Source organism: Balaenoptera acutorostrata, chromosome 16, assembly GCF_949987535.1.
Source record: "Balaenoptera acutorostrata chromosome 16, mBalAcu1.1, whole genome shotgun sequence".
NCBI classification, from domain to species: Eukaryota; Metazoa; Chordata; class Mammalia; order Artiodactyla; family Balaenopteridae; genus Balaenoptera; species Balaenoptera acutorostrata.
The window spans coordinates 38023071-38045404 of NC_080079.1; the positions used below are offsets into that span (position 1 = coordinate 38023071).

A 22334-nucleotide genomic window follows, 5' to 3' on the forward strand; every position below is an offset into this window, starting at 1 on the left:
GAGAGGGTGCAGGGGCAGGAGAGGATGCGGGGGACAGGAGAGTGTGCGGGGGCAGGAGAGGGTGCGGGGGCAGGAGAGGATGTGGGGGACAGGAGAGGATGCGGGGGACAGGAGAGGGTGCGGGGGACAGGAGAGGGTGCGGGGGCAGGAGAGGGTGCGGGGGCAGGAGAGGATGCGGTGACAGGAGAGGATGCGGTGACAGGAGAGGATGCGGGGGCAGGCAGTGCTCCACGCGAGCAGCTGCCGGTGCAGCAGAAGCAGGACCAGCCGCTGTGCGGGCAGCTGGGACTCGCGAGCAGGGAGGGCGGCCTCCCGACCTAGGGGATTGAAACGCGGACCCCCATTTCCACGCCTTCAGAAGCATCGTCTCCAGAACCGCCGCCCGGGGACCAGAGGAGGCGCTGTTCCAAGTTGAGGCCGCGCTCGCCCACCTGGAGCCAAACCGCAGCCAGGCCCGGCGCCTCCCTGGAACCCTGCTCTTCTTCTCTTCTACCTGCTGGGGAGGCGCGATGCCCTGTAAGATAAACACAGGCGACTCCAGTGAGAACACACAGCTGTTTACTCAGAGCCGGCCAGAGGAGTCGCCACCATCACTTGCATTTGGCGGGGACCCCAGGCAGACAGGGCAGTGGGAAGCTCCCAGGTGGAAAGGGAAGGCTCCAGGAGCCCAGAACTGGGGGCTGTTGGCACCGGGAAGCTGGAGGAGGACTAACTAGAGATGGACATCTTATGTGATTGGTTTAAGAAACGTATTTGGCTTTCTCTGGTTGGACCTGAGTTGGAAGGGGAGTGTAGATGTGGGGAGGAAAAAAAAAAAAAGAAGCTGGCAATCATTGACCCAAGTTCTGATGCCTGTTGCATTACTGGAATAAGGAGCCCAAAGTGGTGACTTAGCAATTTCAGCATCCAGGTTAAGGGAGCAACAGTCAATGTAGATCCATTAATTCTGGACATCTTTCCTTCTTGGAAAGATTAACATGCAGGTTAACTGTTCAAAGCTCTTCCACTGGAGGAAATTCCCATAACCACTGTCCTTCGGAACCACCCCTAAATGGGGCTAGAGTGCTACAGTTGTCTACTTTGGGGAGGTACCAAACATATCATGCAGAACCATGTATAAACTGGTCCAAATAATCTTTTCCTCAGTCAGCTAGTCACATGGAACTCCCCATGAGGCCATAGGTGAGGACTGAGAGAGAAAGGGCAATGTAGAAAGAATACAGGTCATGGGAATCTTGCTTGTGGGACTTCCTTGCGTCTTTAGGTCCTACATGGGCTCAGTTTCATCTACAGCACTTCTTGATGATGGAGAGCTCCTGTGCACACCCAACTTTATAGTTTGATTGGTCAGGCTACACCCAATTCATGATGGATAGTCAATCACATATAGCTTGATGGCCTACCATCAAGTATTCATTCAATCTCTACTAAGAGTCGTGAACAAGCCAGACACTGTTCCTCAAAGGAGAATAGTAATTTGCAGAGGATGACATAGCTATGCTCCAAGATCCTAAAGGTATGTTCTGTGATTCACCTGACAAAGGCTCCATAGAGCATCACTATCTGTCACAGACACTTTGGGCATCTCAAATCTGTTGGGTCATATTGCACAAGTAGCAGAGCAGCTTGCCTGCAGCTCAGACCTGTTGCAGACCCTTCTCTTGCTCTGTGGGCACTCAAAACTGGCAGCCTTTAGGGTAATTCAGAAAATGGGTCAAAGTAGCAGGCTCAAACGAGGTACACATTGTCTCAGACTCCAAGGAGGCCCACTAGGCTTGGTGCCTCTTTATCAGTAGTAGAAGGGAGCTGATGCAACAACTTGTATTTCACATTGGAAAGTACATGTCAACATGCCCCAGACACTGGACTCCTAGAAACGTCACTAAGGTGGCAGACCTCTGAAATGTTAAGGGGCTTATTTCCACCCACTGATATACATGAGTCTTACCAAGGTGTCTAGAATGGTTGCAACTTCCTGCTTACCATGTCCAAATCAGCAGCATACCATCAGCATCACAGTGGACCAGCATGATGTCTTGGGAAATGAAGAAATATCAGTCTCTGTGAAGGAAACAGTGACAGAGGGCTGTATCCCTGAGATAAGACAGGGAAGGTGAATTTCCGGTCTGGCCAGCTGGAAGCACACTGCTTCTATTTACTAACATGAATAGATAATACAGCATTTACCAGTTGCATAGCTGCATACCACCTGCCCCAGAATGGGTCAATTTGCTCCAACAATGAAAAGCTGGAACAGCAGCTAAACTGAAGTGACCATCTCATTAAGTTGACTAAAATCCACTGTCCCCAAGATCCATCTGCCCTTTGCATAGACATAGTTAAGCAATCCTTTAAAGAGAAAGAAATTGGCACTGAGACCACACAACTAACAAATGACAGACCAGAATTCTGACTCCAAAGTCTAAGCCCAGGTCCTCACATCTTAACACCTCAGCGACTCTGTAATCACATCCAGTTACCATCACAAATTGGACCTGCAGATTCATTACTAGGACTTAATCTCAATTTTTGGTAAAGAAATTTAAAAAAATTCGTCCTCTCTCAAATATGAAATAGATTGCAAAGTAGGCACCCAAAATGTGATCCAGTCCTTCAATAATTGATCTCTGATGGAAGTTTAAATCGTGACTGGCTTCCTAGATGGCGGTTTGGTAACGAATCAACATCCTTAACGGCCACGATGGCCGCATGCGGCAGGACTGCCGGGGTACCGAGTTGTCCGTCGCCCTCCAGCTTCGCGCCCGTGTCCCCGCGGCCACGCTTGGAGCCCCAGCTCCTGGGACTCGGGCCGCCGAGTCCGCCAGAGCTCCGGGAGGCGCTGAAGCGCTAGGCAAGGCTTTGACAACGACAAGGTCATTTGCAAATTGCCCACCGAGGATGAAAAGAGCTTCAACTCTGTGGCCAAACTGCACAACGTGAGGAGCTTGGAGGAAACGCGAACAGTTTCAGCCCGTAGACCGTGCACCAAGGCGAAAAGCCCTGCGGGAGAGGATGTGGACCCGGCTAAGGCCCAGAATTCTGACAGTGATTCGCGACATTTTATGACCCGTTCCTGGCTGTTCCTCTGCAGATAACAGCAGGTCATCTAAAGCAACCTCACACAAACAGCGACCACTCGTCCCCTTAACAAACGATGGAGAGACTTCAAAAGCGAGTCCGCCGCGGGAGAGAGCCGGCCTTCCAGCTGCAGAGCCCGGGCGCCTTCCTCTTCCGAAGCTAGTGAGTACCTCCCTCAGCATCGACACTCAAGTGAAGCAGAAGATACTCCAGCTCTGACAACCTGTTTATTGATAGGTTATAAAGGATCACAAGGTAAAAATCACTCAGAGGAAAACACAAGTACTGAACCTGGATAGGCCTTCATAGTGGAACTCAGAAGGAGCCTCATTCGTGGAAGTGCTAGGAATTTGGGCCAAAAACGCAGCACCCTGACCACATAAACTTAAAACAAATGTATTCCCTTTTGTCATTATGCAAGAAGAGGGCCTCCTGTTTCCTCTGAAGAAGGAGGCACAAGGATAAAAAGCATCTTAATGGCATCACAGCAGCTGGACTTCTACCACGTCACCGTACACCTACACAGCTGCTTTCCTAGAAGGATCTTTGGCACTTCAGAAAGAGTAGAAACAGTTGTGAGGAGATGCAAGCCAAGATCACAGGACAAAGATGCGCTGAAAGGTTGAATATTACAATGCATACCTATAATCCAGAGGGTAGACTTTGGGGGAAATACCAAGAAGTAAGGGATGAAGATGGTGATCAGTTCTCTGATGATGTATTCTGAAGACAGGCATTAGGATGATCTCCTAAAACTCTCACTGTTGAGATGTGGTTGTCTTATATCAGACTTTTTAACAAGTATCAAGATCAGTGCCAGACACTTTTGAAGGCAAGAATTTTATAAAGTTACACTAAGGAAACTATTGAAAAAAATGCCCAGTTCATCTGTCAGAAGATGACCTTCATGTGCTTGAATATTGTGTTTAACCACATTGTATTAAATTTTTGCACTGTATCATGCATTGGTCTGAGTACTGCTTATAATAGAGTACTTTCTTTTTTTTCTTTAAGCCAAATGAAAGCAAGTGAGTCCTTTTTGTCTTATTCTCATCTCTATTAGATATTACTTACTACCTGTCTTTCAGTGAGATACTTAGTTGTGCCAGTAGTCACCTAAAATGAATTAGAAAGACATAGCATCCTTCTTTTTTGGATAAAGAAGTGAGCAGTCTAGAGAATTTTATGCATATTTGCAAGGGGTTATTGAGATATTGGATGTGAAGTACTTAGGAAGACACTCATAGGAAATGCTTAACAAATGTGTTTCCTCCTTCTGCCTTCCCTTAGGAAGAATGTTATCTTTCATCTTGTTCAGAATAAGGAGTACTTTTAGTATGAGCTAGAGGTGAAGGGTCTTTCTAGGTGACCAGAATTTCCTGGAGCAGCCTGGGGTCTAAGAAAGGTCTAAGATGATGCATGGAGGTGAAGGGAGTACCCATGCTTGTGCTTTTCCTGTGTTGAGTTCTTTGATCTAACAGGGGATATGTTCATTTACCGGATGTTAACATTTGGAAAGGAAATATTTTCAAAAGCTACGGTTGAGGGACTTCCCTGGTGATCCAGTGGGTAAGACTCTGTGCTACCAATGCAGGGGGGCCGGGGTTCAGTCCCTGGTCAGGGAACTAGATCCACATGCATGCTGCAACTAAGAGTTCACATGCCGCAACTAAAGATCCCACGTGCTGCAACTGAGACCCAGCGCAGCCAAAATAAATAAATAAAGTGCTTACCCATTGGAAAAAAAAAAAGCTACAGTTGAATTATTGTCTTGCCAATATGTCACTTTAAATTTACCCCCAAAGAGAGGGAAACCTCTAGGCTGCAGAAACCTCAGTCTCACTTATATACACTTTCATGTCATCTTAAAGGATTGTATGGTTGTCTCCAGAGAAGTTAACACTTACATTACCAAAGATTTGTTTGTCTAATATGTTGGCATCTCTTCTTTTTTGAATTTATTTTTATTTATTTTTGGCTGCGTTGGGTCTTTGTTGCTGTGCGCGGGCTTTCTCTAGTTGCGGTGAGTGGGGGCTACTCTTCGTTGTAGTGCACGGGCTTCTCATTGTGGTGGCTTCTCTTGTTGCGGAGCACGGGCTCTAGGCGCGTGGGCTTCAGTAGTTGTGACACAGGGGCTCAGTAGTTGTGGCTCATAGGCTCTAGAGCGCAGGCTCAGTAGTTGTGGCACACGGGCTTAGTTGCTCCGTGGCATGTGGGATCTCCCTGGACCAGGGATCGAACCCGTGTCCCCGGCATTGGCAGGTGGATTCTTAACCACTGTGCCATCAGGGAAGTCCCTATGTTGGCATCTTTAAACAATGCTGAAAGAAGAATAAAATATTAATTAGAACAAATAAGAAAAATCCTTAAAGGAGAACCTTTGTTAGACCTATAAATTTTATTTCAAAGACTTTATCCTAATGGAATTACCATGCATAATAGCTGATATTGGTTTTTTATAAATTTATTTATTTATTTTGCTGCGTTGAGTCTTCGTTGCTGCGCATGGGCTTTCTGTAGTTGCGGCGAGCGGGGTCTACTCTTCGCTGCGGTGCACGGGCTTCTCATTGCGGTGGCTTCTCTTGTTGTGGAGGCTTCTCTTGTTGCAGAGCATGGGCTCTAGGCACGCGGGCTTCAGTAGTCGTGGCTCATGGGCTCTCTAGTGCAGGCTCAGTAGTTGTGGTGCACGGGCTTAGTTGCTCCGTGGCATGTGGGATCTTCCTGGACCAGGGATCGAACCTGTGTCCCTGGCATTGGCAGGCAGATTCTTAACCACTGTGCCACCAGGGAAGTCCCTGATATTGGTTTTTAAAAATGGAAATAACTTGGGCTTCCCTGGTGGCGCAGTGGTTGAGAATCTGCCTGCCAAAGCAGGGGACACGGGTTCGAGCCCTGGTCTGGGAAGATCCCACATGCCGTGGAGCAACTAGGCCCGTGAGCCACAACTACTGAGCCTGCGCGTCTGGAGCCTGTGCTCCGCAACAAGAGAGGCAGTGACAGTGAGAGGCCCGCGCACCGCGATGAAGAGTGGCCCCCGCTCGCCACAACTAGAGAAAGCCCTCGCACAGAAACGAAGACCCAACACAGCCAAAAATAAATAAATTAATTAATTAATTTTTTTAAAAAAAGGAAATAACTTAAACATCCAACAAAGGGGATTTGTTAGTAAATTATTGTACCTCCAAATGACAAAATCATACATGCAACCATTAAAAATGATTTTTAAAATGTTGAGTGACATAGAAAGATTTCCAATATTAAGTGGGAATAAAGTAGACAACTAAATAATATGTATAGTAAGAGCCCATTTTTGTAAAATTAGGTATGCAGAGGAGAATAGTGTTAGATACATACACACCAAAGTGGGAATTATATTGAACCTATATGATAACTAAAAGCCATTAATAATAAGCAAATAAATTGAATTTATAGAAAGGAATTTACTGTAAGGAAAAATGTTAAAAAAACACAAAAAATTAACCAACATTTATTGAGTGCTATATGCCAGACCTATTATAAGTGCTTTTTTTTTTTTTAACATCTTTATTGGAGTATAATTGCTTTACAATGGTGTGTTAGTTTTTGCTTTATAACAAAGTGAATCAGCTATACATATACATATATCCCCATATCTCTTCCATCTTGTGTCTCCCTCCCTACCACCCTCCCTATCCCACCCCTTTAGGTGGTCACAAATCACTGAGCTGATCTCCCTGTGCTATGGGGCTGCTTCCCACTAGCTATCGGTTTTACATTTGGTAGTGTATATATGTCCATGCCACTCTCTCACTTTGTCCCAGCTTACCCTTCCCCCTCCCCGTGTCCTCAAGTCCATTCTCTAGAAGGTCTGCGTCTTTATTCCCATCCTGCCCCTAGGTTCTTCATGACCAATTTTTTTTTTTTTTTAGATTCCATATATATGTGTTAGCATACGTTATTTGTTTTTCTCTTTCTGACTTACTTCACTTTGTATGACAGACTCTAGGTACATCCACCTCACTACAAGTAACTCATAAGGGCTTTTACACATTTTATCCTGTCTAAACTTTGAAATGGTCTTAGACACTACTAATTTTATTTTACAGATGAGGAAACAGGCAGAAAGAAGTTAAAAATCTTCCGCAAGTTTGCACAGTTAACAAGTTGTAGATACTGGCTTGAACTGGGGAGCTCTGATCCCTGAGTCTGCATTGTTAACCACAATTCTGGACTTCCACCTACTTCCCTCTGCCAGCATAGCATGTAGAAAGATCATGTGAACATTATCTTGAATTTCCCCAATCTAGCTCCATTTCTCATCCTTTTCCATCCTGCCCTGTGAAGTGGAAGGATTATGGAATAGACTATATTAACAGGTTCCTATGTCCTCCAGCTACTGATTGGGTTTTGTCAATGGGGAGCACCTTGCAGAAGAAAGAAGGGAGAGAGACAGTGATGGTTGAGAGTTTATTTCTCTGGTTCTCTCCCTGCTGAGAGGCTAAGTGCTGTGTCATTCTACTGAAGGGTACTGTTCCTTTCAAGGGGGCTTCTATGAGACTCTTTCCTTCCGTTTTCCAGTAGCCATCTCATCTCTTTGGGCCTAGGGATGGCTAACTGCTGTGCTGTCTTGTGATTCCCCTACCCAACAACTGTTAAATAGTCCCTTTGTAAATCAGCTCTCTCAATCATCCCATTTTAAGTGTCCTAGTTAGAATCCAAACTGATAGAAGTCATGATACCTGTTTTCAAAAAGCTGACATTGAGCATTTTGGGTATACACCACATAAACAGGAAAGTTGAAGCTAGTATAAGAATAGATCCTCTGTAGGAGTAAGGTTGATGGTTACAAACTAAGATATTTTAAGTTGCATGTTCATGGCCACCTGCACCTTATTCTATTCTCCATTCCTTATTTTCCTCTTTTAGACAGATTAGCTGTAGAGATATCTGCAAAGCATGCTGCATGGTGATCAAAATGCTCTCCGAAGTTTTGCAGTCTCACTGTCATAAGTAATTATATCAAAGCAATTCTCACAGCAGTTTTCAGAGCAATTTACAGACCTTGTGACACACATGGACATAGAATCATAGAGCATTTTATAGATAGCTCTTCATCTGGAACAGATTTATGAGGTCATTAGATAGGACCTCTATAGAAACTGAGAAATAGAAAATAGAAGCTTAGACAGACTTGAGTCAAAACATTTGTATAGACTCCTTATCTTCCACTCAAGATAACATAAAGCATAATATAATAACACAGTTCTTTCCCTGCTTTCTCAGTCCTCTAATGTTGAGGCCCTTCTCGTTAACTGTTGAACTATTTCACAAGTCTGAGCAGAACAGACATTTGAGGACTTGCAGAAAAGGTGTGTCTATAGTCAAGCATCACAAGTCATGACCTGGTCACTCTTCCACTCCCTTGAGGCAGCTGCCTTCTTCTTTTGTATCCAACATGACTGATGGTGATAACATATAAAAGCTTCATAAAAACAAAAAATAAATATATATTTTTCTAAATTTGAGGCAAGGAGAGAGGCTTTAATTTTCTGCTCTGACAGCTTAGTTCTGACACACACAGGAAGGGAAAGGGTTGGAGGAGGAGGTGGAGAATAAGGAGAAATTCTAGAAAGTTGCCTACACAAATAAGGAACAAGCCAGCAGATATAAAGGTACAGAACATCTTTTAAAGCTAATGCTGCATCTGCTAGTTCTGTCTATAGTTGCTTCCTTAACTACATTCAGATATGTGCTTTCTATAACATGCAAATAAATTCTGCAATACTTGGAAAGACTGATCTTATGAGAGTAATTGTGAGACTGGCCTGGTCGTCTATAATTGGTTGGCACTTAGTATTGACACTGATTTCCATATTCCCAGGGTTTACAGGGTAACCAGGATCTTGTGGGAGAACCCAGCACTGCTGACCACTGTGGCCTTTACTCAGGTCTCAGTCTGCTCCCTTTCACTGCCTTTACTGCCTTTACTCAGGTCTCAGTCTGCTCCCTTTCACTGCCTTCTTTTCTCCTAAAGATCCCAGGGATTTAGCCTGGTTCTTCTCTTCTTTGGAAGATTCCTTCTCTATAATGAAATGAATGGTACAGACAAAAAGTGTAATTGCCCTCTGTCTCTCTACTTTAATAGCTCCTCTGAGTTTGTTTGTTTGTTTTTTCATTTGTCTGGTTTTTGTTTTGTTTTGAACCATGAATCATTTTTAAAATGATAATATGTTATAGAACTCTAACAGAAATTTGTGGATTATAATGTTACAAGGGGTATAGAAGGCACTGCAAACAAATTGTTTAAAGACATAAGCACAATTTCATTGTTTTAAGATATCATGTAAGTGTATCACAGAACAACCACAAACTCAATAATAAGCAATATTAAAATAAAACAACAAAAGCATTTTCAAATCAGTAAAAGCCAAAGTTCTCGCAAGGATTTACGTGGCCATACATGATGGACTTCCCCATCCTTACCTCTACCCCTGCCACCCTCTGAATCTCCACCTGGAATGCTCCCCTGCCCCCATGTTGACAGGGCAAGCTCCCCCATTTCCTTCAGGACTCAATTGTCCCCTTCTTTGTGACAAAGTGAAAAATGGCCTGCTGGCAGTTAAACTATTAAGAGGGAATGGAATAGAGAGCCCAGAAATAAACCCACACACCTATGGCCAATTAATCTATGACAAAGGAAGCAAAAATATACAATGGAGAAAAGACATTTCAACAAGTGGTGCTGGGAAAACTGGACAGCTATATGCAACACAATGAGATTACAACATTTCCTCACACCATATACAAAAATAAACTCAAAATGGATTGAAGACCTAAATGTAAGACCTGAAACCATAAAACTCCTGGAAGAGAACATAGGCAGAACATTCTTTGACATAAATCATAGTAATATATACATATATTTTTAGATCTGTCTCCAAAGGCAAAGGAAACAAAAGCAAAAAAAGGCGGGGGGGGGGAACCTAGTTAAACTCAAAAGCTTTTGCACAGCAAAGGACATCATTGACAAAATAAAAAGACAACCTATGGAATGGGGAAAAATATTTACAAATGATATGACTGACAAGGTATTGTTGCCTTTCTCCTGAAAACCTTCCAATGGCTTCTTATCTTGGTCAGAAGAAATAGCAGAGTCGTTACAACTGGCCCCCAAGGCACCTCTAGGACTTCATGTTCTACCACTCTCCACCACGCGCATTCTGTTCCAGGCACGCTGACCGAATTTCATCGCTTACTAGAACCTACTAAGAATATTCCTGCCTCAGGACCTTTGCATTTGTTATTCTCTCATCTCAGAATACTCCTTCCCCAGTATCCACATGGCTCTGAGTCACCTCCTTTTTGTTTGTGCTCTGGTGTCACTTCATCAGAGAGTCCTTTCCTGATTACCTTGCACATAACATAGCACCCACCTTCATTATCCCTTTAGTTTTTTATTGCTCTTCATAGCACTTTCCATTACCTCATTTTTTATTTATTCATGGTGTTTCTTCCCATTAGAATGTAAGCAGGAGAAGAGGGCTCTTGTTTGGCTACTATACCCCTAGTGTCTTAATAATGCTAGGCATTTTAGCAATAAACATAAAATGTACAGCAAGATTGCTTTGCATCAGGCACACCGCTAAGCGCTTTATACGTGGCATATAATTTCTTTTCACCTGTAGAGCCCATGTTTTCCGTGCTAGGCGCAGAGAGTGCCGGCCCTGCAAGAGCCCCTGGGGCAGAGCCGGGGGCAGCCGCTAGGAGACCGGGCGGGCGCCAGCCTGCAGGTGGAGCTGGTAATCGACTCCGCCGGGGAGGAGGCCGCCCGGCGCCGCACCTCTTGGTCCATGGCGCATGCTCCGCTTGAGCGGAGGACCCTCTCGGAAGCGGCGGCGCCAGGCCTGGGCGGTGTCTCCGCGGCACTTCCCGGCGGCCGGCTGCTCTGATTGGGGGCGCTGATAGCCGGAGCCGGGGGCGGGCCCTGGCGTCCAGCCGTCTCCGCCCCGTCCAGGTCCCAGCCGGCGACCCAGCTCTGCGAGCTGGCCCTGCGGCTGTAGACAGCGGCCCGGGAGGACTGCTCCAGGTGAGTTCCGGCCCCGGTGCGCTGCCAGGTGCGGGTGCCGCAGCTTCGGCCTACCCCCACGGGCTCTGAGGCCAGGGCCCCGCACCGCTTCCGAGGCTCATTCCCGCCGGCCCTGAGCCTCTGCACGCCGGCAGGACCCCCTGCGCTGGTTTCCGGCGCGTCTTACCTGGAGCACCTGCGAGTGCCTCTTCTGCAGGCGGTCGCCCGAGGCATCTCGCGGTGACCCAGGAATTGAGGGCTGTCTTGAATTTGCCTGCCCTTTCCCAGGTGCCCTCGGGTTTCCTGGTCAGTCGCGGTCGCCGCTGGGCTGCAGTGACACCCAGGATTTCTGATTCCCAGCTTCCCTCACCTCCTTCCTCCTTGTCCTTTACTCCCATTAACTCCCCCAGGCAGCCTGCAGACCACTCTGACTTGTTAGTCAAGGTGTGGTCGAGAACGGTTTGACATCGGTTCTGGTGAATATCTTGGCGATACTATTTAACCAGTTGGCATTTTGCTTCCAGTACTTGGGTGAGGCTCAAGTTTCCTGGAAAAAGGACTTAACGGTACTGCAGAGAGTTGGCGGAGGCCTAATTAACATAGTAGGTCTGAAGCGCTGCCTGCGGAAGTCTGGAGCATAGCAGGAGCTTAAATGGGAGCGGAAATTATTAGTGGTGTTGTTATTATTAGAAAGCTGAATGACAAGCTGCTTTGGAGCTTTTCTTCAGCCACTGAGCTCTGGACCGCCCCAATCCCATTTTTCAAAATCTGTGTTGTGCATCTACACTTTGCTAGGTCCTGGGGGTTCAGAGTTGACTCAGATGCTGGCACTGCCCTCGGGCTGGGGTAAAATGAAGACAGACAAGTACTTAATTGGATTGTTACAGTATAAAAAGGATTGAGATAAAAGTTGCTAAGAGAGCCCAGCGAAGCACATTGAATGCATCCTGGAGGAGGCTTTTTCTCATTTGAACTTCTCAATCCTCATCCTTATGACAATTACTGGACTAGTAGGTTGAAAAACTTACTAGTGTTTTGTTGGAAGGAAAAATCAACTGGGTGACATTTCCAGTTGAGTGGCTTCAGCTGTTATCTTCTGGAGCTTCCACTGTGGACAGCTGGTCCAGGTCCCGGAGGATAGGCCTCAGTGGAAAGGCAGGAACTGCCAGAGGCTTCACTGTTTCAAATTGTGGTTACAGACTTTCACTTTTCCTTTCAATATACTCCTTATTCCCAAGTAATAATGGGTTTTGAAAGGTTATATTTATGATAAAAGGTAGCCCGGAACTGTAAAGCCCTTCCCAACCACTGTAAAGAAATACAAACTTGTGAGTAAGCACAGTGGGCTTGCTTTGCCAGTACAGACTCAAGATAACATCCCCTCCTGTCTAGAAGTTCCAGGTTCACCACTGCTGGGAGAAATCACTGTAGCACCATCAGGAGATGCATCGACAGAAGGGAGTCAGTTCACTTTTGCAAACTTCTGAGAAGCAATTTCTTAAGACTTGTGGAATACTCAGTTTAAGCCCAAGTCTTAAAAACAGCTGTATTGTTGTACTGACGTACAATAGCAGGGCATATTTAGAATGTACAATTTTATGTTTTGATATGTATACACATGTGAAACTGTGATACGTTCAATATCATTAACCTGTTCATCACCCCCAAAAGATTTCCCTTTGCAATGCTTAGCTCCTGGCCCTCGTCTCCCCAGGCAGCCATTGATCTCCTTTCCGTCAATAGAGATAAGGTTGCATTTTCTAGAGTTTTATAGAAATGAAATCATACATATTTATTTATATGGTCTGGCTTCTTTCACTCACCATAATTGTTTTGAGATTCATCCATGTTATTTTATGTGCATTCCTTTTTATTGCTGAGTAGTATGTATATATCACAATATGTTGACCCATTCACCCATTAGGGGCATTTGGGTTTTTCCAGTGTTTGGCTGTTGCACATAGAGCTGTTACAAACATTTTTATACAAGTTTTTGTATGGGTATACACTCATGCATCTTTTTGAATGATTATATTTATTTTAAAAAATGTGGGAGGTCTGGGCTGTTGTCCCAGCTTTTCCTCTAACCATCTGGGTGTCCTTGGAAGAGTCGCTTCCTTTTGCCTTTAACCTCCATCCCCAAGGTCTTTGCTACACTGTGATTTTGTGCCATCACTGCCAGAAACTAGATGGTCTTTGTTGATGGCTGGAGGGTCTCAGAAGCAAAGAGGGGTGGTCTTCTTTCCCTCTATTTCTCTTGCAAGCTCTCTTTTCTTTCATTACACTTTTTCCCTTGGGTGTAATTTTATGCAGGAAGGGAAGTGAATAGCTAGTGGGAGCAAGAGCTCATATCGGCTGAACTTAAAGGTGTTTAAATTACAATTAGAGAGGAAAAGGTGGGAGATTAACAGGCTCTGGAATTTTGGGGATCTTCCTTTTTCTCAACCTATTCTCTTCTGAGTCCTCCTTTCTGCTATTTCTCTGGGAACATTATGTTTAACCACCTGGTGAGGAGGTGAGTGGGTGGTCTGGGCTCCAAATGTCACATATTAACTGGGGGTGGCGGGTGGGAGGTTTCCCAGTACAAAAGAATTCCTCAATTTTTGCTTCGAGGTATGGCTTGAGTCATTTGTTCTATATTTGCCCTTTACCTAACTTTTATCTGACCTAAACCTGGTTCAGAACTTTTCATGGGAGCATTATTTACCAACATAATTTTGTGTAACAAAACTTTGTGTAGACAAGTAACAACAGACTGTCTTATACAGAATGAAAATGTGGCTCTGGTGTTTGGTGGTCTGTTTGGTCCTTGGGACCCTGCATTCCGAGGTATCCAGAGGGAAGCTGACACCTGTGGATCCTGAAACAAATATGAATGTGGTAAGTTTCTCAAAGTCATCTGTTTTTAAAAACGCATCTGTGATCAATGTTAATTATTTTCTGAAATCCAGTTATGTAGCCCCACGAAGCCACAAACTCTGTTCTCTTTATATCTCATTATGTTTTTCCTGTTCTCTGAATCTTAGATTCAGCTAGCTGGACTTTACCTACAAGGTAATGTGTATTTTACAAACCTCATTTACTGTTAAAACATACACTTCTTAGTAAGATAAGTGATATTTTTATACATTCATTTCATTTTTAAGTCTCACTGAATTTGTTTAAACAACAGTAAAAAAAAGTGTCAAAACTTTGGAAGAATGTTAATACTCAATGTGCTGAACAAGGACAGATTACCAATGTCCATAGTTCAATACAAAAATCAAAGTATCTGAAAAAAAATTTGTTAGAACAAATAAGCAAAAATAATCCCTCGAGTAATGGAAACATTTCAAAGTTATTAATCTTAAGTAAACAATTAAATCTGGAGATACCTTATTTAGGCATAAAATATGAGGAAAGTACATGTTGCTACAGAAAACAGCAGCTTTAAAACAGACGATGCAGTGACGCAACTGAAGAATCAGGTAACCTTGGAGATGGAGATAAATTTATAGTCAGCCAAGAGAGTATGACCTGATATCAGGGTCTTAAGGTTACATTTTATTTCTTGTCCCAGATCTTTTCTTTTTAAGTTTTTTTTAAATTAAAAGCATTTTTATTTTTTAATTTTTTTTCCTGTAAGAATGATAAACTTAAATCCTTTCAAGTGGTTGTGGTAGAGAGAATAATGAGTACTTATATACATTAAGTCTTCTGGATAATTGAGTTATCCATATGCCACTGAGCTCCCAATTAACAATTGCCCCATGGATTAATTGGTACAAACTGCTATGTATAAAATAAATAAACGAGGATATGTTGTACAACACAGGGAATGTAGCCAATATTTTATAATAACTATAAATAGAATTTAACCTTTAAAAATTGTGAATCACTGTGTTGCATACCTGAAACTTATATAATATTGTACATCAACTATACCTCAGTTTTAAAAAAAGAAAACAAAAAACAATTGCCCCATGGATCTTTCCTTATGGAGTAGTGAATTTGATCATAATTCCTTACTTTTCCTCTTTTCCCTCCAGTTTTATTGAAATATAATTGACATATAACATTGTTTTAGTTTAAGGTGTACAACATAATGATTTGCACTATGTATATATTGTAAAATGATTACCACAATCATTTTATTTATTTATTTATTTATTTAACGTCGTTATTGGAGTATAACTGCTTTACAATGGTGTGTTCGTTTCTGCTTTATAACAAAGTGAATCAGCTATACGTATACATATATCCCCATATCTCCTCCCTCTTGCGTCTCCCTCCCACCCTCCCTATCCCACCCCTATTTACAATAGCCAGGACATGGAAGCAACCTAAGCGTCCATTGACAGATGAATGGATAAAGAAGATGTGGCACATATATACAATGGACTATTACTCAGCCATAAAAAGAAACGCAATTGAGTTATTTGTAGTGAGGTGGATGGACCTAGAGTCTGTCATACAGAGTGAAGTAAGTCAGAAAGAGAAAAACAAATAGCGTATGCTACCACAATCATTTTATCTTTTCTTGTTCAACTCTACCTTGACATTCTAGTGTAGTTTTATTGGTCCATTGGTTAAAAACAGATTAATACTTTTTATGCTTCATTTCCCAGGATGGGGTCTCTTAAAACAAGGAAAATGGTAGATTACAGTATTACCTGACATATTTAGAAGAGAAAGAAAGAAGTGTTTATTTGTACCTGGGAACCAGGATGGAAACAAAGAAGCCCAAAGCTATGGTAAAATAAGACACACTTGGTGTAGAACATGTTAAAATGGTTTAGCTGAACATCTATGAGTAGAACACAGAGGTAAAACAAGTGGAGGATTTACTTTTGCAATGGGATGTTGGCTACTAGATTGAGCAGACTGAAATTTCAGTAACAATTCATTTCTTAAGTAAAACCTGGAGAATGTCATTGACACTTTGTCTTCTCCTTTGCTCCGCAGAGTGAAATTATCTCTCACTGGGGATTCCCTAGTGAGGAACACCTAGTTGTGACAGAAGATGGATATATTCTTTGCCTTAACCGAATCCCCCACGGGAGGAAGAACAGTTCTGACAGAGGTATGGGTGTTTTCTGTGGTGAGAAAGGAAAGCTCTGAAAATTTTACAGCATTGCTGGCATTTGGCTCTTTTTTTATGTCAGTAACCAAGTTCAGATTTAACTTGAAAACATTGAAATGGGATTATTTTTTAGACCAAAGTACTCAACATGTTACATTTATGCAAGGTATATAAAAAACACTTCTTCTTTTAAAGGAATAAGGACAAGAGTCATCTAATTTCATATTTCGCTTAAAGGTTCAAAGGTCAGGTTTGTTTGAGGATATGCTAAAATCTCTGCTTTCTTTGTTATAAGGAAGCATTTCATTTAATAAAATGGTTTGAGTATTAAGTAGATAGCTCTTGCTGTTTGAAAATTACTTAATTTTTTGAATAGGTAATGTATTCACATAGTTCAAAAATCAAAGAGAATAAAAAGATACACAGTGAAATACCTCCCTCCCATCTCATTCTCCACCTCCCCAGTTTTTTATGTATCTTTCCAAAATCTCTTTATTTTAAATTTCTTTATCTCTAAAAAAATCTCTTTAGAAACAAACATAAATTATTATTTTTCCCTGCTTCCCTTTTAATATAAAATGTGGCTTATAATGCACATTCTTTTGTTCCTTGAATTTTTTTTGTTGTTGTTGTTCCTTGAATTTTTTACTTAATATTTTGGAGATTTTTCCATACAATACAGAGAGCACTTCATCATTTATCTCTGCTGATACATAGTATTCCACTGTATAACTGTACCATGACTTATTTAGCAAGTGTCCTATTGGTGGGCATTTAGACTATTTCTAGTCTTCGATTAACAAATATTGCTGCTGTAAGTAACCTTGTGTGTGCAAGTTTATTTATAAGATACATTTTCAGAAATAGAATTTTTGGGTCAGAGGATATATGGATTTGTGATTTTGATAGATATTGTTAAATTGCTTTTCATGTGGTCTTGTTCTGGTAATTACTCTCATAAGCAATATATGAAAGTTCTTATAGTTTTGGCTTAAAATATATGCATATTTTTTTCTTTTTCTCATAACTCAAGCAAAACTGTGGTTTCCAATGCAGATTGAGGAATTTCTAGATAGATTACTTGAAATTGTTAGACATCAGAATAAGGATCTGATCCTTAGTCAATCATCTCTCCAGATGTAGCTTATTTTTTTTCTTTTAACATTTTCTGATTTTAGAAACTTTCCTTAGGAAATTAAGGTGAGATTAAGGTAATTGGATAACTATCTCTTCTTCAATTAAAATTTTATGTGAGTAGAAAATTTTTATTCAAAGCGAACTTAAAAGCCCTCTGTGTTAATGTGAGCTTTGTATCATTATCTGTTTTTCTCTTAATATAATCTGATTTATCCATGTTGTTCTGCCATAAATTCTAGCTATAATGAGCCTTTCAGTAATGTTACCTGGTCAAGACAGCCAATGCTGTCTTTGAAATTTAATTTCTAACTCTTGAGAGTTTTATTATTTACAGATCCTCTTAAAAGCATGTTACAAAATGAGCAATGAGTTACAGCAAGGGCTTCTATTTTTTCTTCTGCTCAAGACACACAAAACATATTTTATTTCAGAGTGAACATATGATCTTGATTTCCTTCCCTTTTTTTAAAAAAAGTAAACCCTGTATACAGATTTCGGATCCCATATAAAGAAAAATAGGTATTGATATTATTTCTCTTAAAAGTGGTTAGTTGACTAATAATTAGTAGTGTGAGCCATTGTTAAAAAATGCAGGGAACCACAGTAAAAACATGCTTAGAGAATGTGCCTCCTCTTCTTTTTCTATATCCACCTCCAGGCTTCTCTTTCCTACAGCAATTAAAGCAAGTAGTGCCAGATGCCCTATGGTATGTATCTCAACCACTGCAGGTGAAGGTGCTGTGCCCTGGGAAGTGAGCATCCTTTTTGATTTGCTCTCAGGTGGTAGGAAGAAGAATCAGGAGAATTCCACCTGGCCCTAAATACTTCTGTGCTTTCTCCTCTGTAGGCCTTGGATTCTTCATCTGTAAAAACAGTCGATTGGCTGGGATGATCTCAAAGTTCCCCATTAGTCTTTATCACTCTCTGGTTCTACGGGTTATATTCTATATTCATTCATTTATTGGCAGGGGTGTGTGGATTGGGGCAGTGGATACCCTTGGTTTTCAGAATGGGGAACAGACTGAACGAACTCTAAACTAAGTCTGGTGATAGCATTAAGTTCCCACCCTTTTCCTCTGTTCTGCCGAGGCCTCCCTGTAGAGGATCAGCGGTATGTGTATAACACCTGCTGTGAGCTAAGCTCAGAGGCGAGTTTTGGAGGAAATCTGTGACAGGTGACTTAGTTATCTAAAGGAATTTGTGATTCTCCTGAAAACTGCATCGGTACTTCTCTGATGGTTTGCATTTCCGTGGTCCAAGGCAGAGCACGGAGCTGAGGCTCTGCACTGTCCTTCACTCCCATTCAGGAGCAGTGTTGTCAGTGGTGCTGATTTGGCTTATTTAAGACAGATAGACAAAAAGAATACACACAGTCCTTCACACCCAACACGGAACCCAGCTCATCCATGCCACTTCCTCTCCTGACTTCCCCCCTCTATTAATAACACCCGCGTCCTCCTGGACCTAGACCAGAAACTGCATAGTCACTCTTGACTCCCATCCTGGAGGAGCTGTCAGGTCCTCTCTAGGCTCCCCTGTTACATGGCTTCAGTCCAGCCCTTTCTTCTCTTTGCCAGGCCACCATCATACCTTATCGTCTTGTGACCATTTACTTGGCCATCTGAAATAAGCTCAGAACCTGAGAGAGAGAAAGAATTTCAAAACAGGAATAGGGAAATTCAGTCTGCTTATCTTTTAAGAAATTAATGCTTTTAAGAAAATAATGCCATACATCTGTACTATTTATAAGTCATTACAAAATACATTAAAACATTATTCATTTATCAAGGATGAAGTGAAGCTATTCCTCTTACCCTTCTTAATGTAGTTTTTCTCAGTTTTTGTGTTCTTCTGTGATGCTGTAACCTTACCCCTGGGTTCAGGGATGCTAACAGAGGCATTCTTGTCTGCGGATAGTTGCTAAGTTGGCGTTTCTGTGAGGGGGCTAGGGCTGGGGATCTCCTATTCTGCCATCTTGCCGATGTCACCTCCGTTATTTGTTTATAGGTACCACATTCCTTGTGGAACCTTAGTTTAAAGCTGTGTGGTGAGCATCTTTCAGTCCTGTCTCAGTGACCCCCTCTGATTGTATGTAGAGCCTCACTTGGGGACCATTGGAAGTTTTTATGATCACAGGACTTGGCCACATGGCTCCTCTACCCATGCCAACTGCTCTCCTTGCTGCCAACCTCCCTGTTCTCATCCATCTTATGTAGTTTTGCAGGATTAAGCTTCGTAGAACCCAGGTGTAATTATATGATATTGCCACTCAGCAATCTTCATGAGCCTAATAAGTGAAGGTAACACCATTCCTTAATATTTTGTCCTAGCTGTTGTCTTTACTGTTCACCCTCATTTTATACAGCAGTGGACCTTTGAAGTTCACCATGGATATGTGCAAGAGCTTCATGATTCCTCAAACTAGTGATTACAGTTATAGGCTATGATGTCTACGGTGCCTTCCTCTGTAGAATGGGATAGAACACCTCTTTCACAAGGTTTATGAGGAGTGCTTGAGAACCACTGGTTGCCAGCTGTGTTTACCCATCATGTAAGAAACATTTATCATTTATCAACTGCACAGGTTTAAATTGGCACCATAGCCAAATTGCAAATGGTATAACTGAAGTTGTATCTGTGATAAGTATCAAAGAACTGCTCTCTCACATGCTGAAATCCAAATGAGTTATTTCCCTTTTGCTAAATTCTCCCTGGGCTTCAGCTGGCGACACAACCCTCTGGACTGGTGTTCACCCTGCCCACCATCTTTATTTCTATACATTCCTAAAAACATTTTTTTTTTTTTCTGTCCTTCCAGCCCCACCCAGCTTAACTGCCAACTCTCCATGTTGCTTGAGCATGAAGGAGACACACTTCCTCCGAACTCCCAGATGCCTTGCTAACACCCCTGCTGAGGTGCTTTTCTTCCTCTGCTTCGGGGTTAACTCACGTGTGTACTTCTCTCTCCCCACCATCCCTCCCTGCAGCCACTGTTTGAAGGCAGAGGCTGTGTCTTTGTCACCTCTGTGTTCCTCACAGCAACCAGCAGCACCACGTTGTCTGCGTGGGTGGCCTAGTTAAGAGGTATTTCGGGCAATCTTCAGAATTGGGATTCTGAAGTGCATGAAGGCAATGGATCCTCTCTCTAGCAAAATAAAGCAGACACTTGTGCACACACAAATTTTATGTTAAGATGCAGAGGGTGTGTGGACTCAGTAAAGAATCCCCTGATTTATTTTTATTTAAAAACATTGTCTTTATTGAAGTAGAGTTGATTTACAATGTTGTGCCAGTCTCTCCTGTACAGCACAGTGACTCAGTTATACACATACAGACATTCTTTTTTCATATTCTTTTCCATTATGGTTTATCACAGGATACTGAATATAGTTCCCTGTGCTCTACAGTAGGACCTTGTTGTTTATCCATCCTAAATGTAATAGTTTGCAGCTGCCAACCGCGAAGTCCCAGTTCATCCCTCTCCCTCCCCTTCTCCCCCTTGGCAACCACAAGTCTGTTCTCTGTGTCTGTGAGTCTGTTTCTGTTTTGTAGACAGGTTCATTTGTGCCATGTTTTAGATTCCACATATAAGTGATATCATACGGTATTTGTCTTTCTGACTTACTTCACTTAGTATGTTAATCTCTAGTTGCATCCATGTTGCTGCAAATGGCATTATTTCATTCTTTTTTATTCCATTGTATATATGTACCACATCTTCTTTATCCATTCATCTGTCGATGGACATTTAGGTTGTTTCCACGTTTTGGCTATTGTGAACAGTGCTGCTATGAACATAGGGGTGCATGTATCTTTTTGAATTATAGTTTTGTCCGGGTATATTCCCAGGAGTGGGATTGCTGGATCATATGGTAATTCTATTTTTAGTTTTCTGAGGAACCTCCATACTGTTTTCCGTGGTGGCTCTACCAATTTACATTCCCACCAAGAGTGTAGGAGGATTCCCTTTTCTCCACACCCTCTCCAGCGTTTGTTATTTGTAGACTTTTTAATGATGGCCATTCTGACCGGTGTGAGGTGGTACCTCACTGCGGTTTTGATTTGTATTTCTCTAATAATTAGTGATGTTGAGCATCTTTTCATGTGCCTACTGGCCATCTGTATGTCTTCTTTGGAGAAATGTCTTATTAAGGTCTTCTGCCCATTTTTCAGTTGGATTGTTTGTTTTTTTTGTTGTTGAGCTGTATGAGCTGTTTGTATATTTTGGAGATTAAGCCTTTGTCTATTGCATCATTTGCAAATATTCTCTCCCATTCTGTAGGTTGTCTTTTCATTTTTTTATGGTTTCCTCTGCTGTGCAAAAGCTTGTAAGTTTGATTAGGTCCCATTTGTTTATTTTTGTTTTTACTTCTATTGCCTTGGGAGACTGACCTAAGAAAACAATGTTACAATTTATGTCAGAGAATGTTTTGCCTATGCTCTCTTCTAGGAGTTTTATGGTGTCATGTCTTAAATGTTTAAGTCTTTAAGCCATTTTGAGTTTATTTTTGTGTATGGTGAGAAGGTGTGTTCTAACTTCATGGATTTACATGCAGCTGTCCAACTTTCCCAACACCACTTGCTGAAGAGACTGTCTTTTTCCCATTTTATAATCTTGCCTCCTTTGTCAAAGATTAATTGACCATAGGTGTGTGGGTTTATTTTTGGGCTCTCTGTTCTGTTCCATTGATCCATATGCCTGTTTTTTGTACCAATACCACACTGTTTTAAAGAATCCTCTGATTTAGGCAATCCTTTGTCTGTCTGGTCAGACCTCTACTAATTAGGAAGCTTGAAATGTGTATTTAGAAAGCTCTTAGTGACCTGTGGAAGTGCATGTGGGCTGTTTCTCATTGTTAAGCAAACTTCTCTATCAAAGTTTTGAGCTTACCCCTACTTTGCACCAACTCCAATAAGGGAATTGAAATTTGGAAATCCATCCTTTATAGGGAAGTGGTTATATTTTAATCTGCTCAGCCTTATTTCAGAAAGTCACGGGATGCTGACACTAGA

General features: G+C 42.2%; 1 protein-coding gene and 1 long non-coding RNA gene across 3 annotated transcripts in view; one reads left to right on the plus strand and one right to left on the minus strand.

Annotated features, from left to right (window-relative positions):
- The window catches only part of LIPA (lipase A, lysosomal acid type), a 106949-nt gene that overhangs the window by 63576 nt on the left and 21039 nt on the right, over positions 1-22334 (plus strand). Inside the window, exons 1-3 of one of the 2 annotated variants that reach the window (XM_007179141.3) lie at positions 10994-11143; positions 13891-14002; positions 16067-16184. In XM_007179141.3, the coding sequence (XP_007179203.2) occupies positions 13892-14002; positions 16067-16184 (229 nt within the window). In that variant the 5' untranslated portion in view covers positions 10994-11143; position 13891. Of the gene's footprint in view, positions 1-10993; positions 11144-13890; positions 14003-16066; positions 16185-22334 lie in introns of those variants that run through there. The other variant, XM_057531584.1, reaches the window with a different exon arrangement.
- On the minus strand, positions 200-10865 carry LOC130705080 (uncharacterized). The gene is made up of 3 exons (XR_009005742.1): positions 10737-10865; positions 1984-2061; positions 200-514 (listed from the first exon to the last, which is right to left on the minus strand). It is a non-coding gene; the product is annotated as an uncharacterized LOC130705080 (long non-coding RNA).